Source organism: Toxotes jaculatrix, chromosome 20, assembly GCF_017976425.1.
Source record: "Toxotes jaculatrix isolate fToxJac2 chromosome 20, fToxJac2.pri, whole genome shotgun sequence".
NCBI classification, from domain to species: Eukaryota; Metazoa; Chordata; class Actinopteri; family Toxotidae; genus Toxotes; species Toxotes jaculatrix.
The window spans coordinates 1726599-1739996 of NC_054413.1; the positions used below are offsets into that span (position 1 = coordinate 1726599).

General features: G+C 49.4%; 2 protein-coding genes across 2 annotated transcripts in view; both read left to right on the plus strand.

Annotated features, from left to right (window-relative positions):
- The first annotated feature begins 627 nt into the window (after nucleotides 1-627).
- On the plus strand, nucleotides 628-9961 carry LOC121200365. Its single transcript, XM_041065624.1, has 17 exons — nucleotides 628-704; nucleotides 1415-2525; nucleotides 2622-4628; nucleotides 5048-5189; nucleotides 5332-5466; nucleotides 5560-5608; nucleotides 5726-5862; nucleotides 5993-6096; nucleotides 6235-6345; nucleotides 6492-6764; nucleotides 6918-6994; nucleotides 7079-7291; nucleotides 7987-8056; nucleotides 8140-8268; nucleotides 8369-8442; nucleotides 8558-8624; nucleotides 8751-9961. The coding sequence occupies exons 2-17, from the start codon at nucleotides 1425-1427 to the stop codon at nucleotides 8904-8906; spliced, it is 4845 nt and encodes a 1614-aa protein (XP_040921558.1). The 5' UTR covers nucleotides 628-704; nucleotides 1415-1424; the 3' UTR covers nucleotides 8907-9961.
- Nucleotides 9962-11184: 1223 nt separating this feature from the next.
- Nucleotides 11185-13398, plus strand: part of LOC121200461 (disco-interacting protein 2 homolog C-like) — a 35314-nt gene continuing 33100 nt past the window's right edge. The window contains exon 1 of the mRNA XM_041065787.1: nucleotides 11185-11287. Coding sequence (XP_040921721.1) covers nucleotides 11209-11287 — 79 coding nt within the window. The 5' untranslated portion in view covers nucleotides 11185-11208. The remainder of the gene's footprint in view (nucleotides 11288-13398) is intronic.

Below are 13398 nucleotides of genomic sequence, written 5' to 3' on the forward strand. Positions count from 1 at the left end.
TTGAATTATTGTCAATAAAATATTAGAAAATAATGTCCAAAACTTAAAAACAATCAATTTAAAATGAGAAAACCAGCAAACGTTCACTTTAGCTTTGTAAACAGTTATCAATGATCAATCAAAACTGGTGCAGGTTCATTTTAAACATCTGAACAAGCTGAAATATCAGGATTTCGCTGTTTAAAGTTTGAAGAATTTGACCTGCTTGCTTTGATTTTTTTTAAAAGTTTCCATATAAAATGTTTTATTTTAGATTATTCAGCTTTTTCAAACTAAGCAGGACATTTAAAGCTCTATTATTCTGCACTGGTCAGTTGTGATTGGCATCTGTCTTTAGTTTTGAGATTTATATAGTGAATTATTAACTGATTAATTAAAAAAGCTTTTGTCATTAGTGAAAGCCCTCTGTAGTTTACAGCAGTTCATCCTGCAGGATTTAGCAGTTGTGTTTCAGTCCATACAGTGATCTAGTTGTTGCAGTGTTTTCATCATACCAGCTGGCGTTGTGACTCATTTCCTCCTCTCCATCGCTCCCCCGGCCAGACTCCGTGGTGACCCTTGACGACGACGACAGCACTGGTGCCGTGCAGATACCCATCAGCCCGAGTCACATGACGTCAGGCCAGAATCCATTTGTCCCAGCTGATCTGCAGGTGCAGTTAATGCTTAGAGCGCTAGGTCCTGGATACTACTACGTCTACCAGGTATTGTAACATTAATCTCACTAAACGCACACACACACATACACACAAACACACACACACAAACTCTCTGTTCTACACAGATGAACTTGGAAAAATAAAAGAACAAAAGGAACCTCTGGAGAAGAAAGGTGGAGGTACAGAGAACACAGAAATTACAATATATGTTTCATTGAAAGAAAAGACAATCGACGGAGGCAGCGGCCTTGTCAGGGGAGACAGGGAGGAGGTTGGGAGGGGGAAACCAAAGCACTGAGGGCAGAACTGATGTAAGGGAAACAGAGAAGTATCAGTGGGAGGGAAAGAGGTGGTGGGATGGGAGGAAGTTGGGGAAAAGGGGGAGTTTCAGGGAGGGAGAAGGAGGAGTGGACACTGCTGCAGTACTGCTCTGTGATTGGTGGCTGCTGGGCCATGTGCTGACCCCTCTCAGACTGTAGCCTAACTAGGGCTTCCACATCATTTCATACGTTCACTCACATAAAGTGGTGTGCAGCCCCCCGTTGAGTGGCAGGGACATGTGAGCTCTCTCACATTTGCTATTTTGGGCAGGGGAGGGGAAACAGGGAGGGGGCGAAGCCGGGGGGAGTAGAGGGTCTTTTCTCTTTCTGCATGTGGCTGAGCCATCGTGAGGAGCTGCTCATGATTTTGTCTGGTGTTGTGTAGGCTCTTGGTGTGTGTGGCCATAGCAGTCTTTTGCTTTATTCCCACTCTAGGCCGGAGAAGATGGGCTGCTGCTTTAGTAAGGACCTGAACCCCGGCCCGCAGAATGAGAGGAGTAATCTGTTACAGCCCCCACACCATGATAGGCTGAGTGAGGTGACAGAGCAGGTCAGGCAACACGCTGCGGCTGTAGCTCAGCACGTGTGCTTAGAGGAAGAGGAAACATGTGTGCCAGACGAACCGGCCCGAAGGAAACCTCTGGAAGGAGAGGACAGACATCCAGAGCTGGACAACAGAGTTTGTACAAAGGTTGCCGTGGCCAACAGGGACAGCAGCACGCGGAGCGAGAGGGATCTTAAACCAGCAAGCTCTCACGGGGAGAAGGAGGCTATTATTATCACAACCAGCACAAACATGCATACAAACACGGACACAGAGGCAGGCATGGCACACATGGCCAGCAGTGAGCCGGCTCCCCGTATGGAGGTGTCCACACACAGTCCAGTCAGACAGAAGATTTTGGAGAACGCCACCATCAGGGCTCATTGGTTCAATCAGCTCCCACAGGAGCAGAAGCCGAACAAACCCTCAGGTTGTTGGTCAGCTCCCGCCAGGTTATCCTCTGCTACCTGCCTGGGCAGCGTTACTCTGAGTGAGGTGTCAGATGACCAGCCGCTGCTGGTCAGTTTGTGTCAGGAGACACGGCACGATTCCCCCAAAGATCAGCACAACGATGAGGAAGGCGAGGAAATCTGTGTCGTCACGACACTGTGCCAAGGTTTTGAAACAAGGACCCAGAGATTCTACAGCATATGTTCCATTGACGCAGACGACCTTGAACATGACCACGATCACAGCCAGTCCCAAACAGCTGGAGCAACACAGTCACTGCTCACAGCTGAAGCAGAAACAGCTGCTCTGCCCCGCACAGAGGAGTCTCCGGCCCCCAGCCAGCCAAACATAAAGGCATCTACAGTCTGTGACCAGACATATGTCACAGAATCAAAAATGACCCGCCAGTCACATGATGAGGAAGCAGCGTCTGCACCGTCACATGCTGCTGAACAGTCTTCCACCGTCCTGTCACATACACACACCGAGAATTCGCTCTCAGCAGAGCAGAGCACCTCATCTCAACTTGTTGTTTCTCCACAGCTGGTAGACCCTCGGCCTCACCCTCTGCCTCACCCTCTGCCTGACCCACTGCCTCACTCTCTGCCTCACCCTCTGCCTCACCCTCTGCCTGACCCACTGCCTCACTCTCTGCCTCACCCTCTGCCTCACCCTCTGCCCCCATGCAGCAGTCAGATAAACGGTGAGCAGCCTCAGGCGTCCTCATCACACAGCCCTCAGACTGAAGATTTCATTTGCAAGACATCTGGAAAGGATACAGATGAATCGAAGGATGACATGTTGAGTGCATGTGTGGAGGAGGAGAATGGGCGTGTGGTGAGTGACACTGTGAAGGGGTCAGAGCAGTGTGTGTGTGTGGAGCGTGTGTGTTCAGAGGAGCACACTTTGTACCGAGAGGACCACGGAGCAGCAGAGGAAACAGTCGCCGACTTCCAGGAGAAAGAGTTAAATCCTCTGGATCATCATCATCTGCATGAGCCTGACGTCTTCACTGAGAAACACACCCAAAGCTCACTAACAGCCTCTGAACCTCCTGAACTGGATCCTTCCAGTCAGAGCCCCAGTTCTTCTAAACTGGACCTCAGACTGCTGCACGAGGAGGAGAACGGTGCTTTGCCTCTCTCTGGAGGACAGGCCATCCCTGTGAGTACCTGCAGAAGCCACGGTGAGGAGGGTGATGTTGTCCACAGCAGCACTGCAGATACAAGTCTTACAGAGGTATCGTCAGTGTCCACCGTCTCTGCTGCGTCTTCACTGCCCATTGAACTCACTGCCTTCTCCTGTCACACAAATTTGACAAGTCTCTCAGATTTAACTAAATCCACATCTCGCCAACGCGACGCCGTCACATCTGATAAATTAGATGTTAATTCTAATGATCCAACATTTGAACTGAGCAACTTTAAGCCTCCTGGTCAAAATGCTGAACCTCCATTCACCGCGTCTGAGCGTAGCGATGCCGGGTTTGATTACTGTGACAAACAGGTTGGCAGCTCTGATGTGAAAACCGAAGGTGAGGTGGCGTCCAGCTCAGACGAGCTTTTCCAGTGTGTCCTCATGAGCGGAGACGACAGACCGGCAGTCAAAAAACCCAAACCAGAATTTCATCCGAGCAGCAAACATGTTGAGCAAGGTGATTTTACTGAAACGGGCCAAAACACTTTTCCCATAGAGACGAGTGATGAGAAGTGTGATGTGTTGTCTGAGCACGGTGACCGTTGTCCAGCTGTAAGTACAAGCAGCACTCTTCAGGACCCTGAGGGCAGCGTTGAGGATTCAGGTCTCGGCCCTCACACACAGCCTCCTCCTGCTGAAAGCGAGCCTTCTGTTACACCTTCCTCCTCTCCGCCTTCCTCTTCCTCATCCCCCTGTACATCTTTTGAGGGTGAGCTGAGTTTTTGTACTGCACCTGTGAGTGGAAGCAGCCAAGTCCAAATCAGCCCTCGGCAGGATACTGCCCACAGTTTACCTCAACCTGGAGATTCATCCCAGAGAATTCACCTGGAGGAAGCTGATGAGATGAAGATGACACAGGAGGAGCACCCTGTACAAACCAGTGATATTCCTCCAGAAACTCCCAATGTTTCAGCTGCAGAGACACCGTCTGAAAGCTCTGAGGTCCATGCTGACACCAGCATCTGTGAAACATACACGATTCCTAATGACTTGAGCTGTCAGGATGACAGAACTTCGGTTTTGGACTGCCAGGAAGACCACACCATGACCTCAGTGGACCCAGGTCAGATTGATGTTAATGCCTCAACTCCGTCTTACGAGATCCACCCGCTGGGTCATGAACGGCCATCGGCTCCCGAGGAGGGGGAGAGGGAAGGAGGGTTGAGGGAGATGGTGTCTGAGCTGCTGGGAGAGGATGCAGACTCCTCAGTCTGCCGCCTCTATCCTCACCCCTGGATCAAGCTGGGTCTGGAGGACAACTGTGAGGGGTGGGCTCAGGGGGCATCTGAGACCCAGCCCAGCCAGGATGAGAGCAAGACAGGCGCTGACGCAGAGCAGATCCCAGCCTTGGTCTCAGAGCTCCAGCCCTCGATGGCTCTATTAGGAGCTTACCCCTACAGCACTGTGATGCCTCAGGGATCGTGTGTGTGGGACTGGCACACAGATTGCACTCAGTCTGTAAGTGTTGGCTCAACATGTGGGGTGGCCGGGTCAGTCTGACGTCTTATCCATAAAATCTTTAAAGTGTTTTTATGTGATTCTGGGAGGAAAGAAAGACGTGATTCTCTTGGGAGATGATTTTGTTTATTGATGCGTTTATGTACAAACTGAACACTGAACAGGTGAAGACTAAGTCTTACATGCTGCTACTTACAAACGTGTTACACAGCCAGTGGTCATTGTTCACACATGTTCTTCACACGCAGTCACAGTTTTATAGGAATGAGACTGATGCTATGTAACAGAAATAATACAGGTAAATAACAACTTATAAAATATGACATGTGACAGTCAAACTGGATCCAGAGGTTCTGTTTTCTGATTGAACTTTTCATATTAGATTAATACTGTGCAAATTTGGTGTCTTTTCCTTTCAGGAACCAGTTGCTGCTCCTAGCCTTAACCCTGACGCTGAGGTATGGAACCATCACAACTTTAATTTAGACGTCCATGGCACTGCCTACCCGCAGGCTCAGCAGCCATGGCTGCAATTCTCCAACGATCCGACCAATCACGAAGGTAGGCTGAAGCTACCTTTACCTGGATCCCAGAACTAAAATAAACGCACTGTCTTCTGTGTTAGATTTCATCAGGTTGTGATGTTCACTGCACTGCTTGCAGATGATGGTTATAATGTGGTGATAAGATGTTGTGGGGTTAGGGTATGTGCCAGAGTTTCAGCTGGAGAACGTGGGCCCGTTTGAAGCTGCGGCGGATCCCAGCACACTGGAGTACCAGACACTGACTGCTGAAGCACCTATAGTTAATGGAGAGTCCAGTGACCCACCTGTCACAGGTGTGTGTTGTATTAGGTGTACATGTGCTTGAACACAGTTTTTAAAGCAGTGGCTGTGAGCTCACGTGTGGCCATGTCTTCCTTTGGTTTCAGATGAGATCAGAGAAGAGCTGAGGACAGTGCTGGAGTCCTGCCTGACCAGGTCACAGCTCACACTGTTGGTTATAAACAATACAACATGTTCATGAACGTGTTCAACATGACATAACCTTTGGTGACCATTCCTCACACCCCCCCCCCCCCCCCCCCCCCCCCACAGAGAGCACCTTGGCAGCGACCTGTACCTCACATCTCAGATGGACAGTGACCAGTACATTTCCATTGCAACTCTAGCCAGTCTCGACAAGATCAAGAGTCTCAGCACAGACGTGGACCTTATCTCCAACATCCTGAAATGTCAGCACAGCATTTATTACGTTCTTATTCAGAGTAGAACATTAAATGTAGTATTTGGAAAAGATGAATAATTGAATCAATCAGTTTCCACTCTATGTATTAAATATTAATGGGAAACATTTGTTGGCAGCCCTGCCGCTGGTCCAGGTGGCTCCGTGTGGACAGAAGGTTCGGCCCAGTCAGAGTCGGTGTGTTCTCATCCTTCGTGAGATCCCTAACACCACACCTCGTGAGGCAAGGGTCCAGCACCTACACCAACACAACCTGTCTCCTTTCATACTCATATACCGAGTCATGTTAATGAAGCTGTTAAAATGCAGGGTCTTTATATGTGACGGTGTTAATGCTTTTAACATTGCTGTGGTTGTGCAGGAGGTGGAGGCTCTCTTTGATGGGGAGAACCTGCCAAGGTTCCTGAGCTGTGAGTTTGTAAGCAACGATAACTGGTTCATCACCTTCACATCTGAAGCCGATGCACAGCAGGTAAAATACAGCCCACCAGTGTGCGCCTGGTGCTTAAAATAATGGGCTACAGGACGACTGTAAGACAACTGTCAAACTGTGTAGTTCTTGTGAATTGAAAACAGAAGTGTTCAGACTGACACATCACTGTCTGTGCACGTCTTCAGGCCTACAAGTACCTCAGAGAGGAGGTCCGGGTGTTTAAGGGAAAGCCGTTAATGGTGAGGATAAAGGCCAAAACCATGGCAGTCACTTCCTATGCTCCAAAAAATGGCTACTTACCCACCCAGCTGGACCAGTGCGCCAGCCATTACGGCTCCTACTTTCCCCCGACCACCTACCAGCAGCCCTGCCCCGCCCACATGCCAGCACAACAGCTGTACGATTTCACCAATGAGATGTGGGTCTCCGCTCCATCAGGATACCAAGAACATTCTGACGTGAGTTCTTTGATGCTGGAAAACAGGAACGTGCTTTTCAGTGTCTTTGAATTGTGGACGCTGTTGCTGATTGATGGATCACTGAATGTGTGAACAGCAGCTCTGTGGTCATAATGTGATGGAGTTGTCACCAAGCTACTGTTTTTCCCACAGGCGTCATTATTGAATGATTTCATGAATGGATTCGCAGCAGCTCCCAACTTCAAACCTCACAACCCGCACAGGCCAAGGTAGCTATCTGTCATTCTGTTTCGTGTCTGTTGTTGTTTGCATAATTGCTGCGAGTATGCGTCGTCATCAGTGATGTCTTCCAGGAGAGGCTCGAGGTGGTCGAACTCTGGAGAGCGTTGGCAGGTCCATCAGAACGACTCCTCGCACTCGTCAGAGCAAGCAGAAGCGGTGGAGCGCCCGTATTCTCCGACAAAGCCAGGCCGAGGGTGGCAGCGGGGCAACGTGCGCCGTCAGAACAGAGGTGGAAGGATGGAGCCCAGCAAGCAAGTAGCTCCGCCCACTTCAGAGGGGGGAAGGTAAAGGCATTTACTTATTTACCTGATCCTCAGATGTTTGTGAGTCTCAGCGGTGTCACGTTGTGTTACCTGTTGTCATATCATCCTTCCACTACCATGACATGTGATGAATAAATAAATCCTAGTTGTGGTCTATTGGTGATTTATGGCAAACAAACCAGAAACTGTTAGCATGAAGTCAAACTGACAGGAGCTCATTCACCTCAGGGCTGCGTAATAAATCCCAGGGACTGACAGTAAGGAATGCAGCTCTTTACTGCACCTCACGTGTTTATTTATCTGTGCTGTCACAAAGAAATATCTGGATCTATTAGACAAGACTGTAACTGGGAAATAAAAAATCAGCAAGAAAACACTGGATCCACCAAACCACGAGGAAAGTGAAATGATAAAAAGCCTGTAAAAGGAGCCGCTGGTGAATTTGGGGATTTATGTCTGAATTATACTTAATCATCAAGATGCTGTTGTAGCTACAGCCGTGGGTGCTGCAGTGTGAATTACAGCCTGACGTGAAGGAGGTTTGCTCTGAGAAGCTGCACCTGTACATCATTACGATTCATCCATAGCCCTCTGTGCCTGCACAGACACATTTGGAATACAGTCGGCTGAGTGATGCTTTAATGCAGAAGTATAAATCAGCCTCCACTCAGAGCTGCAGCAACTTCACCGCTCTGCTTCGTCCCTTTGCTCTGAAGGAAGGGAAACTTCAGCCAGAGGAGGAGAGAGAACCCGAGGTCGTGGGACAGATCTGCTGGGAACAGTGGTGTAAGTAGTTACAGTAGTCACAGTAGTGTTTGTGAAGTTCATTTTGTTGAGGCTGTGTGTTTACTGAGTGTATGTTTGTGTAGAATCCACCAAGTAAGTCGCCTCCTCGTAAGCCATCTCCTCCTCTTGAGCTTGGGCCTACGAGCTTCCCTCCTCTTCCTCCAGCAAACGCTGCCATAGCAACCGAACCTGCAGCTAACGGCAACATCAAGGTAACAGAGTCTCACACACACACACACACACACACTCTGATCACACTGATCACACTGATGTACATGCACTGACGGCTGAACGGTCTTCTGAACATCACAGGGTCCAGTCAAATGCAGCGCCGCCTTTACATCAGCGCCAACAAGTTCACAAGAGCCTCAGCCAGCGTCACAGCAGTGAGTATCCCTGAACCCGCAGATGGACGAGGAGTGACTGCTGCAGGAGACTCTGTGTTATCTGTTTCCTGTGTCAGAGTTGTGTGTATTGAGATTGTTCTGCTTTTCTCCATAGGAATGTGGAGAGTGCAGAGACGGCGAGTGAGGCCGAACCCGCTCAGCTCACACAGGAACCAGCCACAGTAAGACGTGTTCAGCTACACTCAGCTGCTTCACGCTGTTGATTGTTTCTCCTATTTTTATTTTAGAGCTACTCTGTTTGGAATGTGTGACTGACACTGACCCCAGGCTGTGCTCTGATTGGACAGGAGTCCAAAAAACCAAGCTACGCTGAGATCTGCCAGAGGGCGTCGTCCAATGAGCCGGTCCCGCCTGCTGACCAGGCCTCCTCAGAGGCAGAGCACACCCTAACCCAGCCGGGCCACACCTCTGAACCTGGCTCGGTTACCACGGTGATCAGATAAGATGGAGAAACAGACACCTATGAATTTTTTTCTTTTTTCTTTTTCTTTCTGTCTTATAAGCTGAAAGTGTATTATTGTACTGTCCTAACTGTGCAGACAGGCTGCGCGGGGGTCCGGGGACGTTAACCACTCAGGATGTCAACGCAACATTTCAGTTTTTACACAGGAAGCTGGAGAGAATCTGTAAATGTTGCTTTTCTGCCTTATGTTAGTTTTATTTCTTGGTTTGTGGTTCAGGTCAGTTGATCGAGCGCCAGGTTCCGTTTTGATTTGGTCTTGTTTTGCTGATGGCACTGGCACTTCTCTCCCAGCTGTCCCAGTGTGTGTGTGTGTGTGTGTGATCATTTCTCGCTGTACAGGATGTTCTGCCATGATCCTGAACCTGTTTTGGTGGTTTTTACTTCCATACATCTGTGTTATGCTTTAGCCTACAGGGCGGCTGTGATGATTTTTTTTTTTTTTTTTTTTTTTTTTCCAGATGTTAGTGCTCGTTACTCAGTTTGTTTCCGTTTCAGATGAGGGCGAGGTGTCACGGCCTGTAATGAACCGAGGTCCAGTGTGCGTTAGTGAGTACTAGGAGGGTCACACCTCTGTATTGATTTGATCTTGCTCGTCAAGCAATCAGATTGACCTTAAAAGTATGTTCCCTTGAAAAGCTCTGAATATCGATCCTTTATTTCTGCATGATTTTTTTTTATTTCGTTTTAGAATTTAATTTATGCCAGATTTTTATTTACGTTAGACAGGAGTGCATTTGTGTATTAAAGCTTTAGTCTCATCTGTGTTGACAAAGAAGTCTGTTGGATGTACCTGAGTGTCACAGCGTCCACAGGACACAGGTCATCCCATGAAGGGAAGCATGCTTTTGGTTAGTGAGTGTCCATAAGGAAGTCCAGCGCAGAGAACTTGAACTGTGTTTGATTGTCTGGAGTCCAATGTTCTTCTGTTCAAAATATAACATTTTAAATGTGAAGCGGTTGTCATGGAGAAGGAGCAGGTGTGGTTGTGGCACATGTTACTTTGCCTGTACAGATGTACATAATACTGAACAAATATTAAAGACGTGCCTTTGAAGTTAAACGTGTTAGTTTGTTCTGTGCATTGATGCAAAGATGGCCATGGCAGCACTAGACTTTTTTTTGATGTTTTCATTTAAATAAAATTTACATCACTAATACCCTTACAGACACCGTGGACACCCAGAGTCACAGCACTGAATGTCCTCCCACAGGACAGCCATGTTTAAGCAGACGACACTCACGCCCTGGGTTGTGGTTCCTTCTTCTAACCAGCAGATGGAAGCTGAGTCACACTGTAACAGGCATCACTCCATTATGTGGCCCCACCACTTGTTTACAATGAGGATGATTTGATTCTTGGAATAGGCCATAGGCTTAATGAATGGGATGAATAATACTAATGAAATCCAGTGTATTAGAAGGACAAATTGACGCTCACGTATGTGCGACTGCCACGTTAGGCTCATTCAGTCATACTGGACTTAATTAAAAGCTGCTTGACCTTAAATATTAATGACATTAATCTGTTGAGGTTTAGTTTCCACATGTAGATGCTGAGTGAAGAAGGACCGCACATTAAATACGACTGTGTTCGGCCATGTTTGGCTTTAAAAAAATCATCTCACAACCCCTCAGAGTTATCCTGTGGCCCTGTGAAGGGCCCCGGCCCCTAGATAAGGAACTGCCGGACTAAACCATCTGATTGTATATAAAGAAGTTCAGCTCCAGCTCGAGCAGCTACAACAGGAAAATGCTTCTGAGGCGTTCACTTCAGGTCAGGCTGATCCTCAGGGGCCCAGGTGTGACTGACCTACGCCTTCTCTCCGTGGTGTAGGTGTGGTTGCTCGCTGCGCCCCCTGCCGGTGATGGCCGGCGCCGCCTCCTCGCTCCCTCCTGCCTCCGTAGAGTCACGTGACACCAGCGGCAAGAAGCTGCAAACGGCGCTGACTCGGAGCCTCATCATCATCATCACTACCACCGCCACAACCACCGCAACGGCAGCGTAGAGAGCCGACCGAGCCACCGGGGTCTTCACCGATTCGAGGAGCCGGGCGCCATGGCGGGCCCCCGTTAAAACGAGCCCCAGATTTAACCTCTTTGTTCTCCCTCGACGCCTCGTTGTCTTTACGCGCCTCCGCCGAGGAGGGGCCGCCGAGGAGCAGCTCTCCCTTTCCGAGCGGCGGAGGAGGAGGAGGCAGGAGTAGCAACAGCGATAGCAGCAGCAGCAGCGGCGGCGGCGGCAGCAGTTGAACCGGGGAGGTGTTTTCTACGGTACAAGCCGAATGGCGGACCGTGAGGCGTCGCCGATACCGTTGGAGATCCGAGCCCGGCTGGCGGAGCTGGAGCTGGAGCTGTCAGAGGGTAAGAAATTCATAAAAACGGGGCGAGAAAAGCGCAAACCTCCTCCCCCCACTCCTCCTCCTCCCCCCTCCTCTTTCTCCTCGTTATCCCGTTATCTCACCACCACCACCACCACCACCATCATCATCATCATCATCCTCCACACCGGGAGCCTACCTACTAACGGAATCTAACCGTTCATTCCTGCGCCCCCCCTGCCTCCTCCTCCTCCTCCCCCTCTCGTCCCCTCCCGCTCCTCCCATCCAGATGTTTGTCAGGCAGGGACCGGCCTGGACAGCTCTGTGTATCCGGGAGAGGATGAGGGCAGAGCGGGAACATACTGCGGGGTTCGGCCGCTGCTCTTTGTCTCCGCGTCGGTGCTGTGTCGAAAACACACACACACACACACACACACACCCTCCCGGGCCGCTCACACGCTTTGGGTCCGAAAACCAACCGGTTGTTTGACCTTGAGATGTTGACACAATCATACCTGTGTGTGTGTGTGTGTGTGTGTGTGTGTGTGTGTGTGTGCGCGTGGCGTGGTCGTGTTTAATAATAGCACTGCGATGCAACGCTGCGTGACAGAGCAGCACAGAGGGGCAGTTCGGTCTTTTGATGCCCGCGATCTCAGCCTCCTGCCTCCGTGTTTCTGGGCCTGCAGAGCAGCTGAGGATGGGGAGGATGCTGGGGAATATCTCCCTCCTCCTGCTCCTTCCTCCTCTCTCTTTCCATACACAGATGCAGCAAACCCTCTCTCCCTCTCTCTCCCTCTCCCTCTCTCCCTCTCGCTCGCTCTCTCTCTCTGTCTCTATGGGCTGTTGAATCTCAATCACAGCAATCCACCCTGCTGTTATTTCAATATGTCTCAGACAGGAACGGGGCATTTCTGCCTTATATAATGGGGATGGCATATTTTATTCATGCAGGCTTGGGAAGGCCTACATTGTGAGGGAGGAAGCCTAGATACATGCTGGATGTGAGCCACCCTGTTGCCTGAAGTGTCCGTTTATTGTGGCTAAATGTGGCAGAATGTGTGTAATTGCGGTTTGTCTCGGTAAACGTGGGTTAATCGTGTTGCTTTGCTTTGCAGTAAACGTCTGAAGGTTTTACTCGTCCGTCACTTTTGTCAGAAGCTGCAGTGAAACTCGCCTCAGCTGAAAATGCTGTGACAGGATCTGTGGGATGACGTTGAATAGATGCCGTTCTGGTTCTGGGGCAAGCGCTGAATAATTTAGCACAAAAAAGGGTCAAATGTATTTATACGTGCGAGACAATCAGGAATCTGCAGCTTCAATCCAGAAGCATCGGCCCGAACCTTTGAAATCTCCGAAGGCCGTCAAACCTCGACACATCACACTGTCCCGTTTCCTTCTGATCAGCCTCATCATTCATAAAAGCCTTTTGTTTTCTCCCACTGCAGTGACACACACACACACACACACACTCTCGCACACTGAGGTAAAACTGTGGCAGCTGCAGGCCTATTGGAGCTCCTAATCCAGCCGAGTGTTTATCAGAGCAGAACCTGCTGCTGGCAGATGTTATTAATGATGGAAACGGCGGGAGGAAGTGGCAGCGTCACGACCAAACGTCAGATGGCATGAAACACCTGAAACGCTCAGGTGTGTGCGTGTGTGTGCGTGTGTGTGTTTAGAGGACTGACAGGGTTATTGGTGGATCACAGCAGGATGAAGCCTGACAGGCCTCCTGATCGTGTGATGGACGTGTTAGTGTGTTTGTCTGTCACTGCTGCTCAGCGGAGCAGGGGGTGAGAAAGTGTTTGCTATTGGTTGGTGTGAGGGAGAGTGCATGGCTTTGTGTGTGTGTGTGTGTGTGTGTGTGTGTGTGTGTGGTCATTACAAAATAAGAGCGGGGTGTGCTGCAGATGAGGCTGTGGAAATGGATGGCATCTTTTCAAAGAGGCTTAAACTCAGATGCTCGCTGCGTTTCCGTTTTTCTTGGTGTTTATTGGTGAAGCTCAGAAAATTAATCTGCAACCGTTTTAATCGTTTAAGTCATTTTTTTTAAGCGAGATGCCAAAAAAAAAAACTCGAAGCAGACAGGAAACTAACCACTGACCAGGAAGTAAAACAGGTGTTCTCCAGGATTAACAAAGTCTTGGATCCATG